At 48.2% G+C, this 12,808-nt stretch overlaps 1 protein-coding gene across 3 annotated transcripts in view; it reads left to right on the forward strand.

Moving 5' to 3' along the window:
• Positions 1–81: 81 nt before the first annotated feature.
• The window catches only part of ATP6V1C2 (ATPase H+ transporting V1 subunit C2), a 61,512-nt gene continuing 48,785 nt past the window's right edge, over positions 82–12,808 (forward strand). The window contains exons 1-3 of one of the 3 annotated variants that reach the window (XR_012095207.1): positions 82–202; positions 1,308–1,466; positions 5,214–5,281. Coding sequence is in view for 2 of the 3 variants with exons in the window: in XM_007971490.3 (XP_007969681.3) it covers positions 1,338–1,466; positions 5,214–5,281 (197 nt within the window). In the remaining variant the exon portion in view is untranslated. The remainder of the gene's footprint in view (positions 203–1,307; positions 1,467–5,213; positions 5,282–12,808) is intronic. The other 2 variants (XM_007971490.3, XM_007971492.3) reach the window with 2 other exon arrangements.

A 12,808-nucleotide genomic window follows, 5' to 3' on the forward strand; every position in this document is an offset into this window, starting at 1 on the left:
TAGAGCGAGGCGAGAGGCGGGCGGCCCGTATGCAAATATCCGGCGGGGCCGGGGCCGCCTCCCGCGCCTGGGATAAAAGGCGGGGCGGGGCGCGGGGCAGCGAAGCCGCTGCCTCCCCGGAGCCGGCAGTGCGCTCCGGCCTCGCACCTGCCGCCCGTCGCCTGCAGCCCCTACCGCGCGCTCCGCGCCCCGCCTGCTCCCGGTAAAGACGCGCGGTAGAGCGGGGACCCGAGGCGGGGGCGGGGTGGGGACACAGGCACGGGGTCCGGCTGCGCTACGGCCTGCGCTTTCCCATTGGGAACGTGGGCAGCGGCACCTCCCCGCGCTCCCCCGCGGCCGAGTAGGTGGCATCTCCGCAGGTGCTGCGGGGGGCCAGTTCGTCCCCAGGCCATGGGCAGTCAAGGCGGAAAGGAGCTGGGCTGGGTCTGCGCGGGGTTAGGAGAGAACAAAACGCCCTCGGATTGGAGCGGGACCGGGAGTCCGAAAGGAAGAGGTTCCACCAGGTGTCTCTGGCTCCTCAGAGCTTATCCTGCTTTCCCCCAGCCGTCCGGAGACGCGGCGGAGAGGCAACGGAAAGGGGGAACCCGGCCGAGGGGGGAAAGGTGCGGGTGTGGACACATGTGAAGGAGCAGCACGAATCGAATCGACCGTAGAGGCCGCAGACGCGGCCGCGAAACCACCCGCCAGGCCGGGCCAGGGATCCAGCTCTGCTGAGCGGGCACCTCGCCTAGTGGAAAAAAGACTTTAGTAGTTCCCGTCACCCACTACTACTTTTTTTTCTTATATATATGTATATATTTTTAAAAAATCCTTCTGAAGTCTATTTTTAAAGCTAATAGCAATCACAAGGTTGGCCAGTTTGACCTGCGGTTTGACCTGGTAGCCTGTTGTGAAAATCCCTCCCTCATCCCACGCCTTCCTCCACCCCATCCTGCATCCCAGAAGATGCAGTATGGAAGGAAGACAAATATTCCCCCAGAAGGTGTCCGCCTCCAGCTTACTGTCCTCCCGTTTTATGATGCCTGATAGGGGTTGTTCACCCAGGTGGAGAGAAAGAAAGGAACCTCTCCCTCCTCCTCTGCTCCTGAAAACCAGCCAGAACCACTGCAGGGACCAAGGAGCTCTGGAGTTTCTTGAACACCTGAGGGCTGCCTAGGTGGAGATAAGCGCTTTGCTTTTGCAAATGGATGTTCTTGGAGCTCACAGATCCTAGAAAGGATGAATTGGAGGGTAGGGAGTGGTGAGGCGGGGATATCTGACACATCTCTCCTCCTGTTTCTGTTTGTGTATGTTTGTGCTGGTTCTAGGCAGTCACTGGGCAAGAGAAGACTGGAAGCATGTCGGAGTTTTGGTTAATTTCCGCCCCTGGAGATAAGGAAAATGTGCAAGCTCTGGAGAGGATGAACACTGTAACCTCCAAGTCCAACCTGTCTTATAATACCAAATTCGCTATTCCTGACTTCAAGGTAAAATTCCTGGGGAGGAGTGAAAAGGGGATGGATTGGTCAGGAGGAGAGGGGAGAGGGAGACAGAGGTTGCTACTTCAGGAAGCCAAGGAGAAAGTATCAAGGCAAATGCGGGGGCTCTGAGGACAAGCTGAGGTTTGAGGATGGACGGGGAAGTGATGGACTAGGTGGGATATCGTGCCATAGTCCCAGATTAGTTGTGTTACCTATGTAGGTGCAGCCACAGGAAGGAATGAACAGGGGGACAAGGTTGTGGGTAGCAGTGTCTAATGCTTCAAAAAGTGGGAAGTGTGTTAAATGCACACTCAGCTCCTCTTGGGTGTTCCTCTGGCTCCTCCTGGTTTGTCTGCAACATCTCAGAAGACCAACCATATAGTTTAGATGAGCAGGCTTGGGGGGGCTTCAGCCTTGATTGTACTCCTGACCTGGGGGCAGGGGAGGAAATCTAGGATCCCTTTGGTCCTGTGGGAGGGGAAGGGAGGGGATTTGGTGGCAGAAGGGAGTTTGGGTCGTGCCCAGGCATCTAACGGCTCTTGGAGTGGAGGGCAAGGTTCAAATGAAACTAATATTAAAGAAGAATGAGACATGTGCAATCCTTTTTTTGTGTGTGTGTGTGTGTTTTCTTTTTGTTGTTTTTTTTTTTTTTTTTTAAGAGACAGAGTTCACTCTTATCACCCAGGCTGGAGTGCAGTGGCATGATCTCGGCTCACTGCAACCTCCACCTCCCGAGTTCAAGTGATTCTCCTGCCTCAGCCTCCTGAGTAGCTAGGATTATAGGTGCGTGCCACCATGCCCAGCTAATTTTTATATTATTAGTAGAGATGGGGTTTTGCCATGTTGGGCAGGCTAGTCTTGAACTCCTGACCTCGGGTGAGGCCACCCGCCTTGGCCTCCCAAAGTGCTGGGATTATAGGCATGAGCCACTGTGCCCAGCCGAAATGCACAATTCTTTTTTTTTTTTCTTTCTGTCTTTCTTTTTTTTCTTTTTTTAGATTTGAGACAGAGTTTTGCTCTTGTTGCATAGGCTGGAGTGCAATGGCACAATCTTGGCTCACTGCAACCTCTGCCTCCCAGGTTCAAGCAATTCTCCTGCCTCAGCCTCCCAAGTAGCTGGGATTACAGGCACCTGACACCATGACCAGCTAATTTTTGTGTTTTTAGTAGAGATGGTGGTTTCACCATGTTGGTCAGGCTGGTCTCAAACTCCTGACCTTGTGATCTGCCTGCCCCAGCCTCCCAAAGTGCTGTAGGTTTCCACAGGGAAGACACTACAGCTTTCTCCCAGACCACATGGCACATGTGCTGATAAGATGGCACTGATGACACAGGTGCTGGTGAGACGGCGCTGACTGCCCAGCATCTGCTCTTGTAGAAAACTGCCATATACTCCCCTTTCAAACCTCACTTTGCCCCTCTGCCAAAACAGCTGCACCATCAGCTCCCAGGGTTGTGATGCTACCCCATTTGCTAACATTTGCTGAGCAAGGTGCTGATGGCTAGGTACTTTAAATGCATCACCGGGAAGCTTTTCCTCCTCCCTCTTTACAAGTCAGCTTGTCCCCGCTGACTCCAGGGACAGGCTGGGAGAGGCTAAGTGATTACAAGGATTGTCAGGACGGTAAATGGCAGCAGTGGGTTCTGAACCCACATCTTGCTACCTTTTTAAGCCTTCCCCTGCTTGTCCAGCAATGGACACTGTACGGGTTAGTAAATTCTGCATCCACTCATCGATACTGTGTGTGAGGCACTGTGCTGGACTCTGGAAGGTAAAAAGATTTAAAAAAGAAAAGAAGACACAGGCCCTGCAGAAGTTGCTTAAAATTAAGTTGCTTGAAAAGAAGCGACTTGACTTGGTAGAGATATTCAGGTTTCATCATTTACTAATTACTTTTTTTTTGAATGGAGTCTCGCTCTGTCACCCAGGCTGGAATGCAGTGGTGCAATCTAGGCTCACTGCAACCTCCGCCTCCTGGGTTCAAGTGATTCTCCTGCCTCAGCCTCCCCAGTAGCTGTGATTATAGGCACATGACCATGCCTGGCTAGTTTTTGTATTTTTAGTAGAGACGGGGTGTCACCAGGTTGACCAGTCTGGTCTCAAACTCTCAGCCTCCCAAAGTGTTGAGATTACAGATGTGAGCCACTGTGCCCGGCCTCCTAATTACTTTTCTTAATTTTTTTTTTCTTAAAATTCTCCCAAGTCTCAGAACCTAATTACTTTTTAACATCTAGTTGGTGGTACCACATGACAGCAACCCTTTTCTTTCTAATTCTGTGAAAAGACCTTTAAATACAATTTTGGACATTGTAGACATTTCTACACTAAGAAATAGATCATGGCCAGGCACTGTGTCTTACTCCTGTAATCCCAGCATTTTGGGAGGTTGAGGCAGGAGGATCACTTGAGGTCAGGAGTTCGAGACCAGCCTGGACAACATGACCAAACCCCATCTCTACTAAAAATACAAAAAAAATTAGCCAGGCATGGGGCACATGCCTGTAATACCAGCTATCCGGGAGGCTGAGGCAGAAGAATCACTTGAACCTGGGAGGCAGAGGTTGCAGTGAGCTGAGATCTCAAAAAACAACAACAACAACAACAACAAAAACCAGATCATAAGTACTCTGAAAAGAAAAGGACCTAGGTGAATGACGAAGTGGGAGGAAAAGCTGCCTCCTTCCCCAGCAAGATTTTTTTTTTTTTTTTGAGATGCAGTCTCGCTCTGTTGCCCAGGCTGAAGTGCAGTGGTGCGATCTCGGCTCACTGCAACCTCCACCTCCCAGGTTCAAGTGATTTTCCTGCCTCAGACTCCCGAGTAGCTGGGATTATGGGTGCATGCCACCATGCCCGGCTAATTTTTGTATTTTTAGTAGGGGCAGGGTTTTGTCATATTGGCCAGACTGGTCTCGAACTCCTGACCTCAGGTGATCTGCCCACCTCGGCCTCAAGATCATGGTTAATAACAGCAAAGAACAGAGAAAAAGACTGGTGGGGATGGGCGCAGTGGCTCGTGCCTGCAATTCCAGCACTTTGGGAGGCCAAGGCAGGTGGATCACCTGAAGTCGGGAGTTCGAGACCAGCCTGACCAACATGGAGAAACCCCATCTCTACTAAAAATAAAAAATTAGCCGGGCATGGTGGTGCATGCCTGTAATCCCAGCTACCCAGGAAGGCTGAGGCAGGAGAATCGCTTGAATCCAGGAGGCAGAGGTTGAGGTGAGCTGAGATCGTGCCATTTCACTACAGCCTGGGCAACAAGAGCAAAACTCTGTCTCAAAAAATAAATAAATAAATGAATGAATGAATGAATGAATGAATGAATGAATGAATGAATAAATAAATAAATAAATACTGGTGGGACTGTCTCGGAGCAGAAAAGCTTTTAAGAATGGAAACTTCTTTAACTTGCTTTCTGGTGTATCTCTTCCTTAGCTATGGGGATTGACAACATGACTGACTAGCAAGCTGCCATTCTAAGAGGAAAATGAGCTAAGGTCAGATGGTAACATCATAGTCACTCCTTCCTATGGCAGGCGTATGACAGTTTATCCTGTTGGTCAAAAATAAGTAAATGAAGACACCCCCAAATCCACTGGTTTCTATTAAGAGTTCTTTCTACTTTCCACTTTGGCCATTGACCAAAGGTGACAAATTCAAGATGAAGTGACACAGTCCCTGCCCTGTTGTTGAGATGGCATCATGCTTGGCTGGAAACCTGTGAGCCTCTGATGTTTTTATGATCTGTCTAGGTGGGGACCTTGGATTCCCTGGTTGGCCTCTCTGATGAGTTGGGGAAACTCGACACCTTTGCTGAAAGGTAAAATATTCCTTATTTACTACATACAAGTGAGAATTTGACATTGTTATCAGAGGACACAGTGTTCTTGCTTTGGCTGAACCGGAGTATGGATTTGTCTAGACCTGGTTCCAGAAGTCAGCAGAGAAAACCGATCAGTTCCCCTGTGGGTGCTGGGTCTGCAGGAGCCTGCCTGGCCCCTCCCGGTGTTGTGTCTGCTGGAGGCAGCACTTGTTAAGGGGTTGCCTCCAACCTGAAGATCATGCATAGCTGCCGAGACACTTAGAAAACTCACTGGTGTAGTTTCCCACCAAACCGTTTTAAGTTTGTTTATTTTTTAGTAATAAATGCTCATAGTACAAAATTTCAAGTACGAAAAAAGTCCTGGTGCAGTGGCTCATGCCTATAATCCTAGCTACTCCAGAGGTTAAGTCAGGAGACTCACTTGAGCTCAGGAGTTCACCACCAGCCTGGACAATATAGAGAGCCAGCCTGCCTGCCTGCCTGCCTGCCTGCCTGCCTTCCTGCCTTCCTGCCTTCCTTCCTTCTTTCCTTCCTTCCTTCCTCCCTCCCTTCCTCCCTCCCTCCCTTCCTCCCTTCCTTCCTTCTTTCCTTCCTTCCTTCCTTCCTCTTCCTTCCTTCCTTCTTCCCTCCCTCCCTCCCTCTCCTCCTCCCCCTTCTCCCTCCCTCCTTCCTTCCTTCCTTCCTTCCTTCCTTCCTTCCTTCCTTCCTTCCTTCCTTCCTTCCTTCCTTCCTTCCTTCCTTCCTTCCTTCCTCTTTCTCTCTCTCTCTCTCTCTCTCTCTTTCGACAGTCTCACTCTGTCACCCAGGCTGGAGTACAATGGTCCAATCATGGCTCACTGCAACCTCCACCTCCCAGGTTCAAGTGATTCTCCTGCCTCAGCATCCTGAGTAGCTGGGACTACAGGCATCTGCCACCACACCCAGCTAATTTTTGTATTTTTAGTAGAGACAGGGTTTCACCATGTAGTCCAGGCTAGTGTTGAACTCCTGACCTCAGGTAATCCACCCGCCTTGACCTCCCAAAGTATTGGGATTACCAACATGAGCCACTGTGCCCGGCCGACAGACCTGTTTCTTTCTTTCTTTGTTCTTTTTTTGAGACAGAATCTCGATCTGTCGCCCAGGCTGGAGTGCAGTGGCACCATCTCAGTTCACTGCAAGCTCCGCCTCCCAGGTTCACGCCATTCTCTCACCTCAGCCTCCCGAGTAGCTGGGACTACAGTGCCCGCCACCATGCCTGGCTAATTTTTTGTATTTTTAGTAGAGACGGGGTTTCACCATATTGGCCAGGCTGGTCTTGAACTCCTGAGCTCGTGATCCACCCACCTCAGCCTCCCAAAGTGCTGGGATTACAGGCGTGAGCCACCACACCTGACCGAGAGATGCTGTTTCCAAGAAAGAAAGAAAGAAAAAGCTAGATATGGTGATGTGTGCCTGTAGTCCTAGCTACTGGGGAGGCTGTGGTGAGAAGAATGCTTGAACCCAGGAGCTTGAGGCTGCAGTAAGCTGTGGTTGTGCCACTGCACTCCAGTCTGGACAACAGAGTGAGACCCCATCTCAAGCAAACAAATAAACAAAAACCCAAAGTACAAAAAGGATATATATAGTGAAAGTTAAGGTTTCCAGCCAGGAGTGGTGGCTCATGCCTATAATCCCAGCATTTTGGGAGGCTGGGGTGGGTGGATCACCTGATGCCAGGAGTTCGAGACAAGCCTGGCCAACATGGCGAAACCCCGTCTCTACTAAAAATACAAAAATTAGCTGGGTGTGATGGCGGGTGCCCATAATCCTAGCTACTCGGGAGGCTGAGGTGGGAGAATTGCTTGGGTGGGGGAGGCAGGGTGGAGGTTGCAGTGAGCCAAGATCGTGCCACTTCACTCCACCCTGGGTGACAGAGCGAGACTTCTGTCTCAAAAAGAAAAAGAGAATTAAGTTTTCCTCTCACCTGTTTTTCTCTTTCCTTTCCCCTAGTCCTCCATTGCCCCTCTTTCAAGGCAATTTTACTATAACTTTCTAGGTGAGCCTTCCAGAGATAGCCAATACATGCACAAATAAATATATCTTAAAATTAATATTATTCATTTATGTATTTGTTTGCTTATTTGTGTTTTTTGCAGACAGGGTCTGCCTAGGCTGGAGTGCAGTGGAAAAAATCATAGCTTAGTGCAGCCTTGAACTCCTGGGCTCAAGCGATCTTCCTACCTTAGCCTCCCAATTATCTGAGACTATAGTCACATGCCACCATGCCCAGCTAATTTTTGTATTTTTTGGTAAAGATAGGGTCTCACTATGTTGCCCAGGCTGGTCTTGAACTCCTGGCCTCAAGTGATCCCCTTGCCTCGGCCTCCCAAAGTGTTGGGATTACAGATGTGAGTCACCACATTCAGTCTTAAAATTAATTTTGTACAAATGATAGCATATATTCTGCATCTTGTAGGTTAGTTAAATAACATGTCTCAGAGATAGTTTCATATCGGTCCATAACTGCATGTTTGTTCTTTTAATGGCTGTGTTACTGTGAATAGATGTACCCTCATTTATTTGAATAGACTGGTGGATTGCTTGACTCCAGGAGTTCGAGACCAGCCTAGACAACATAGCAAAACCCCATCTCTATTGAAAATACAAAACATTAGCCGGGCATGGTGGTATGTGCCTGTAGTGCCAACTATGCAGGAGGCTGAGATGGAAGAATCACCTGAGCCTGGGAGTTTGAGGTTACAGTAAGCCGAGATCATGCCACAGCACTCCAGCCTAGGCGAAAGAGTGACACCCTGTCTTAAAAAAAAATAATAAAAAATTATATGAGGATGTTGTGGAGTCTTAAAATTATATATCTTTGTTTAAATTATTACAAATCTGGGCCAGGTGTGGTAGCTCACGCCTGTAATCTCAGTACTTTGGGAGGCCGAGGCGGGCGGATCACGAGGTCAAGAGAGCGAGACCATCCTGGCCAACATGAAAATACAAAAAAAAAAAAAAAGTTGGGTGTGGTGGCCGGCGCCTGTAATCCCAGCTACTCGGGAGGATGAGGCACAAGAATTGCTTGAACCCAACAGGCAGAGGTTGTAGTGAGCCAAGATCGTGCCACTGTACTCCAGCCTGGGACAGACGAAGATTTTGTCTTTAAAAAAAAAAAAAAAAAAAAAAAAAAAAAAATTATTACAAATCTGATAAAATCATTGGAAATTTTTTTTTTTTTCTTTTTTTTGAGATAGATTCTCACTCTGTCACCCAGGCTGGAGTGCAGTAGCACGATCTGGGCTCACTACAGTCTCTGCCTCCCAAGTTCAAGCAATCTCCTGCCTCAACCTCCCAAGTAGCTGGGATTACAGGTACATGCCGAAAAGCCCAGCTAATTTTTGTGTTTTTAGTAGAGATGGTGTTTCACCATGTTGGCCAGGCTGGTCTCGAACTCCTGACCTCAAGTGATTCATTGGAAAGCATTTATAGATCATAGAATAGCATGAAAAAGAAAATATAAATCACCCATTATTATGCCATCCAAATATAACTATTATTATATTGTGCTTACAGTGTGTACATCTAATTTTCTCAACACATAATTTCTGGATAATGTAGTAATAGCAGTAAGATCAGGCCAAGCACAGTGGCTCACGCTTGTAATCCCAGCACTTTGGGAGGCCAAGGCAGGAGGGACACTTGAGCCCAAGAGTTTGAGAAGAACCTGGGCAACCTAGTGAGACCCTGTCTCTACAAAAAGTAAAAAATACTAGCTGGGTGTGGTGGTGCACCTGTAGTCCCAGCTACTTGGGAGGCTGAGGTGGGAGGATTGCTTGAGCCCAGGAGGTCGAGGCTGAACTGAGCTGTGATCGTGCCACTGCCCTCCAGCCTGGGTGACAGATGGAGACCCTGGCTGTCGGGTAGATGAAGGCAGCATTCCCCAAGGGCTGGGTGGTGGCCTTTTGAGCTGCAGTGCTGGGACACAGCGCTCTGATTGCTTCCTTAAAGGGTTTCAGGGATTCCTTTTCTTTTTCTTCTAACCCTTAACATTTGTGAAACTTTCAAGTTTTTAGGGCCCATGGACTTGATCTTTTCTTCTTAGTGGAATGATGAGATGGCTGCTACTGCCTTGTTTGATGAACTGTATGGAATTAGGAATTCTAGTGAGCATACTTTGAGGATTTCTTTTTTCTTAAGATAGAGTCTTGCTCTGTCGCCCCAGCTGGAGTACAGTGGCACAATCTTAGCTCACTGCAACCTCTGATTCCTGGGCTCAAGCGATTCTCCTGCCTCAGCCTTCCAAGTAGCTGAGATTACAGGCACGTGCCACCAGGCCTGGCTAATTTTTATATTTTTAGTAGAGGTGGAGTTTCACCATGTTGGGCAGGCTGGTCTCTTAACTCCTGACCTCAAGTGATCCTCCAGCCTCAGCCTCCCAAAGTTTTGGGATTATAGGCGTGAACCACTGTGCCCAGCCACTTTGAGGATTTCTAGTCTGCAGATTAGTGCCATGGGCCAAAAATTGGGTTGTCTGTATTCTGTTGCTCTTTGCCTTCTAATTGCCTAAGAATAATAGGATGCCTTTGTTAGTGACATTTTGCTTTGTATGGGATGTTGGACTAACTTACACACAGGTCACCAAGCAGTTTGCTGTTCACAGTGTTTTTTGTTCTTTTTTTTTTTTTTTAAACAAGATAATACATAGGTGTAAACCTTCTTTTTTTCTTTTTTGAGACAGAGTTTTGCTCATGTTGCCCAGGCTGGAGTGCAATGGCACGATCTCGGCTCACTGCAAACTCCACCTCTTGAGTTAAAGCGATTCTCCTGCCTCAGCCTCCCGAGTAGCTGGGATTACAGGCATGCACCACCATGCCCGGCTAATTTTGTATTTTTTAATAGAGACGGGATCTCTCCACGTTGGTCAGGCTGGTCTCGAACTCCCGACCTCAGGTGGTCTGCCCACCTTGGCCTCCCAAAGTGCTGGGATTATAGGCATGAGCCATTGCGCCCTGCCAACAATTTTTTTTTTTTTTTCATGAGACAGGGTGTTGCTCTGTCACCCAGCCTGGAGTGCAGTAGCACCATCAAGGTTCACTGCAGCTTCCACCTCTCAGGCTCAAGCGATCCTCCCCGCCTCAGCCTCTCAAGTAGCTGGGACCACAGGTGCACAACACCATGCCCAGCTAATTTTTAAATTTTTTGTAGAGACAAGGTCTTACTATATCTCCCAGGCTGGTCTCGAACTCCTGGGCTCTAGCAGTCCTCCCACCTTGGCCTCCCAAAGTGCTGGAATTACAAGCATGAGTCACCACACCTAGCCACCATTCACAGTCTTTGAGAAAGAAAACTAACCTTTGGCTGTCTCATTCATAGAATCTGTCTGCTCTCAGATGAATGAAGGGAAGTAAAATCATGCTAAATCAAGTATTATCAAATCCCAGGGCCTGTCCGATAAAAGTTACTATTCCAGAAAAAGTGACTTGATCTGGAAATGTTGACTGCCTTCTTAGGCTTCTCTGTACCACAGGGAGGTATGACCGGCCTTGTACAACTTATGGCCTAGCTGAGAAGACACATATTAATAAAATAATCACATCACATAATCAAATAATGCTAAACCTAAGAAAGGCCTGTAACAGATGCTGAGAACAGCCCACTGCCCTAGGCTGGTGAATGTCTTAGGTTTTCTTGGGCAGCAGGGACAAACTACAGCAGGAGACTGGTTACATGCAGGAAGGTTGGCTTAAGAAGTGTGAATTGGGCCAGCCGCGGTAGCTCATGCCTGTAATCCCAGCACTTTGGGAGGCTGAGATGGGTGGATCACTTGAGCCCAGGAGTTCAAGACCAGCCTGGGCAACATGGTGTGAAACGCCATCTCTACAAAAAATACAAAATTTAGCCAGGCGTGGTGATGCGTGCCTATAGCCCCTGCACTTGGGACGTTGAGGTGGGAGAATCGCTTGAGCCCAGGAGGTCGAGGTTGCAGTGAGCAGGGACCACACCACTGCACTCCAGCCTGGGCAACAGAGTGAGACCCTGTCTCTAGAAGAAAAGAAAAAAAAGTGTGACTAGTTCCCTGCCTGCTGCAGCAATTCTAGAGCTGTCTTTACTACCAATTTTCTGCCCTAGTGCGAGTCTTTTAACCTCTTATTCACTAAAACCCCTTTAGCTCTGAAATTCTGTGAGCCTGGATTGTTATTGTTTCCCTTTTAGTTTCTTGCTTTTTTGCTTTTTTTGCTTTCTTTCGCTTTCCCTCCCTCCCTCCTTCTCTCCCTCCCTTCCCCCTCCCTCTCTCCCCTCTGTCCCTCTCTCCCTCTCTCTCTCTGTCTCTTTCTCTCTCTCTTTCTTTCTTTTTTGACAGAGTCTCGCTCTATTGCCCAGGCTGGAGTGCAGTGGCGTGATCTTGGCTCACTGCAACCTCCGCCTCCTGGGTTCAAATGATTCTCCTGCCTCAGCCTCCCAAATAGCTGGGATTATAGGCACCCGCTACCAAGCCCAGATAATTTTTGTATTTTGTTAGTAGAGACAGGGTTTCGCCATGTTGGCCAGGCTGGTCTCTAACTCCTGACCTCAGGTGATCCACCTGCATTGGCCTCCCAAAATGCTGGGATTACAGGCGTGAGCCACCATGCCCAGCCCCACTTTAGTTTCTTTTTTGTCTGTTTTGCTCTGTTTTCCCAGTAAGTATATTAGTGTTTTGTTCTGTACATACTTGTTGCACAAGTTGTTTTTAATGGTAGTGTAGCATATGTTTAAGAAAAAGAAACGAAGGCTGGGCATGGTGGCTCACGCCTGTAATCCCAGCACTTTGGGAGGCCGAGGTGGGTGGATCATGAGGTCAGGAGATCGAGACCATCCTGGTCAACATGGTGAAACCCCATCTCTACTAAAAATACAAAAATTAGCCGGGCCTGGTGGTGGGCACCTGTAGTCCCAGCTACTCGGGAGGCTGAGGCAGGAGAATCGCTTGAACCCAGGAGGTGGAGGTTGCGGTGAGCCGAGATTGAGCCACTTCATTTCAGCCTGGGCGACAGAGCAAGACTGTCTCCAAAAAAAAAAGAAAGAAAGAAAAGAGAAAAAGAAATGAAAATACGTAAAGGGGCAAGACTGTGGCTATAATCGTGAAACAGATAGAACCTGTGCAAATTTAAGTGTTTTCTGAACAATAAGGACTAGGTGTGGCAAAAATGAAAAATCACTGTGCATTGTTTTCGTTTCCTTGTGGGTATTCTTAAGAGCCTTCCTCTCAAGGGGAAGGAAAATGGTGTGGTCTGAGCACGTCAAAATTCAAATCTTAGCTTTTTTCTAGTCCAGGGTTCAGGGTGTGCTGTGTTGGGAGTTGGTACTAGAGCTTGGGGTAAAAAAAAAAAAGGGATATATGTACTAATAAATCTAGAGAAATGGCGTCAGTTCTTTGAAATGTCCTCTCTGGTTCTTTGAAAAGTGTTATTGGGTAAATACATGCTAGCTGGGTCTGTAACCTCGGTAGCATAAACCTGTCAGCGCTGCTTCTGCCCAGGAGAAACAGAGAAGGCATGAGCGTTTTCAGGGTGTATTGTT

The sequence above is a fragment of the Chlorocebus sabaeus genome, chromosome 14 (assembly GCF_047675955.1).
Source record: "Chlorocebus sabaeus isolate Y175 chromosome 14, mChlSab1.0.hap1, whole genome shotgun sequence".
Classification (NCBI taxonomy): domain Eukaryota; kingdom Metazoa; phylum Chordata; class Mammalia; order Primates; family Cercopithecidae; genus Chlorocebus; species Chlorocebus sabaeus.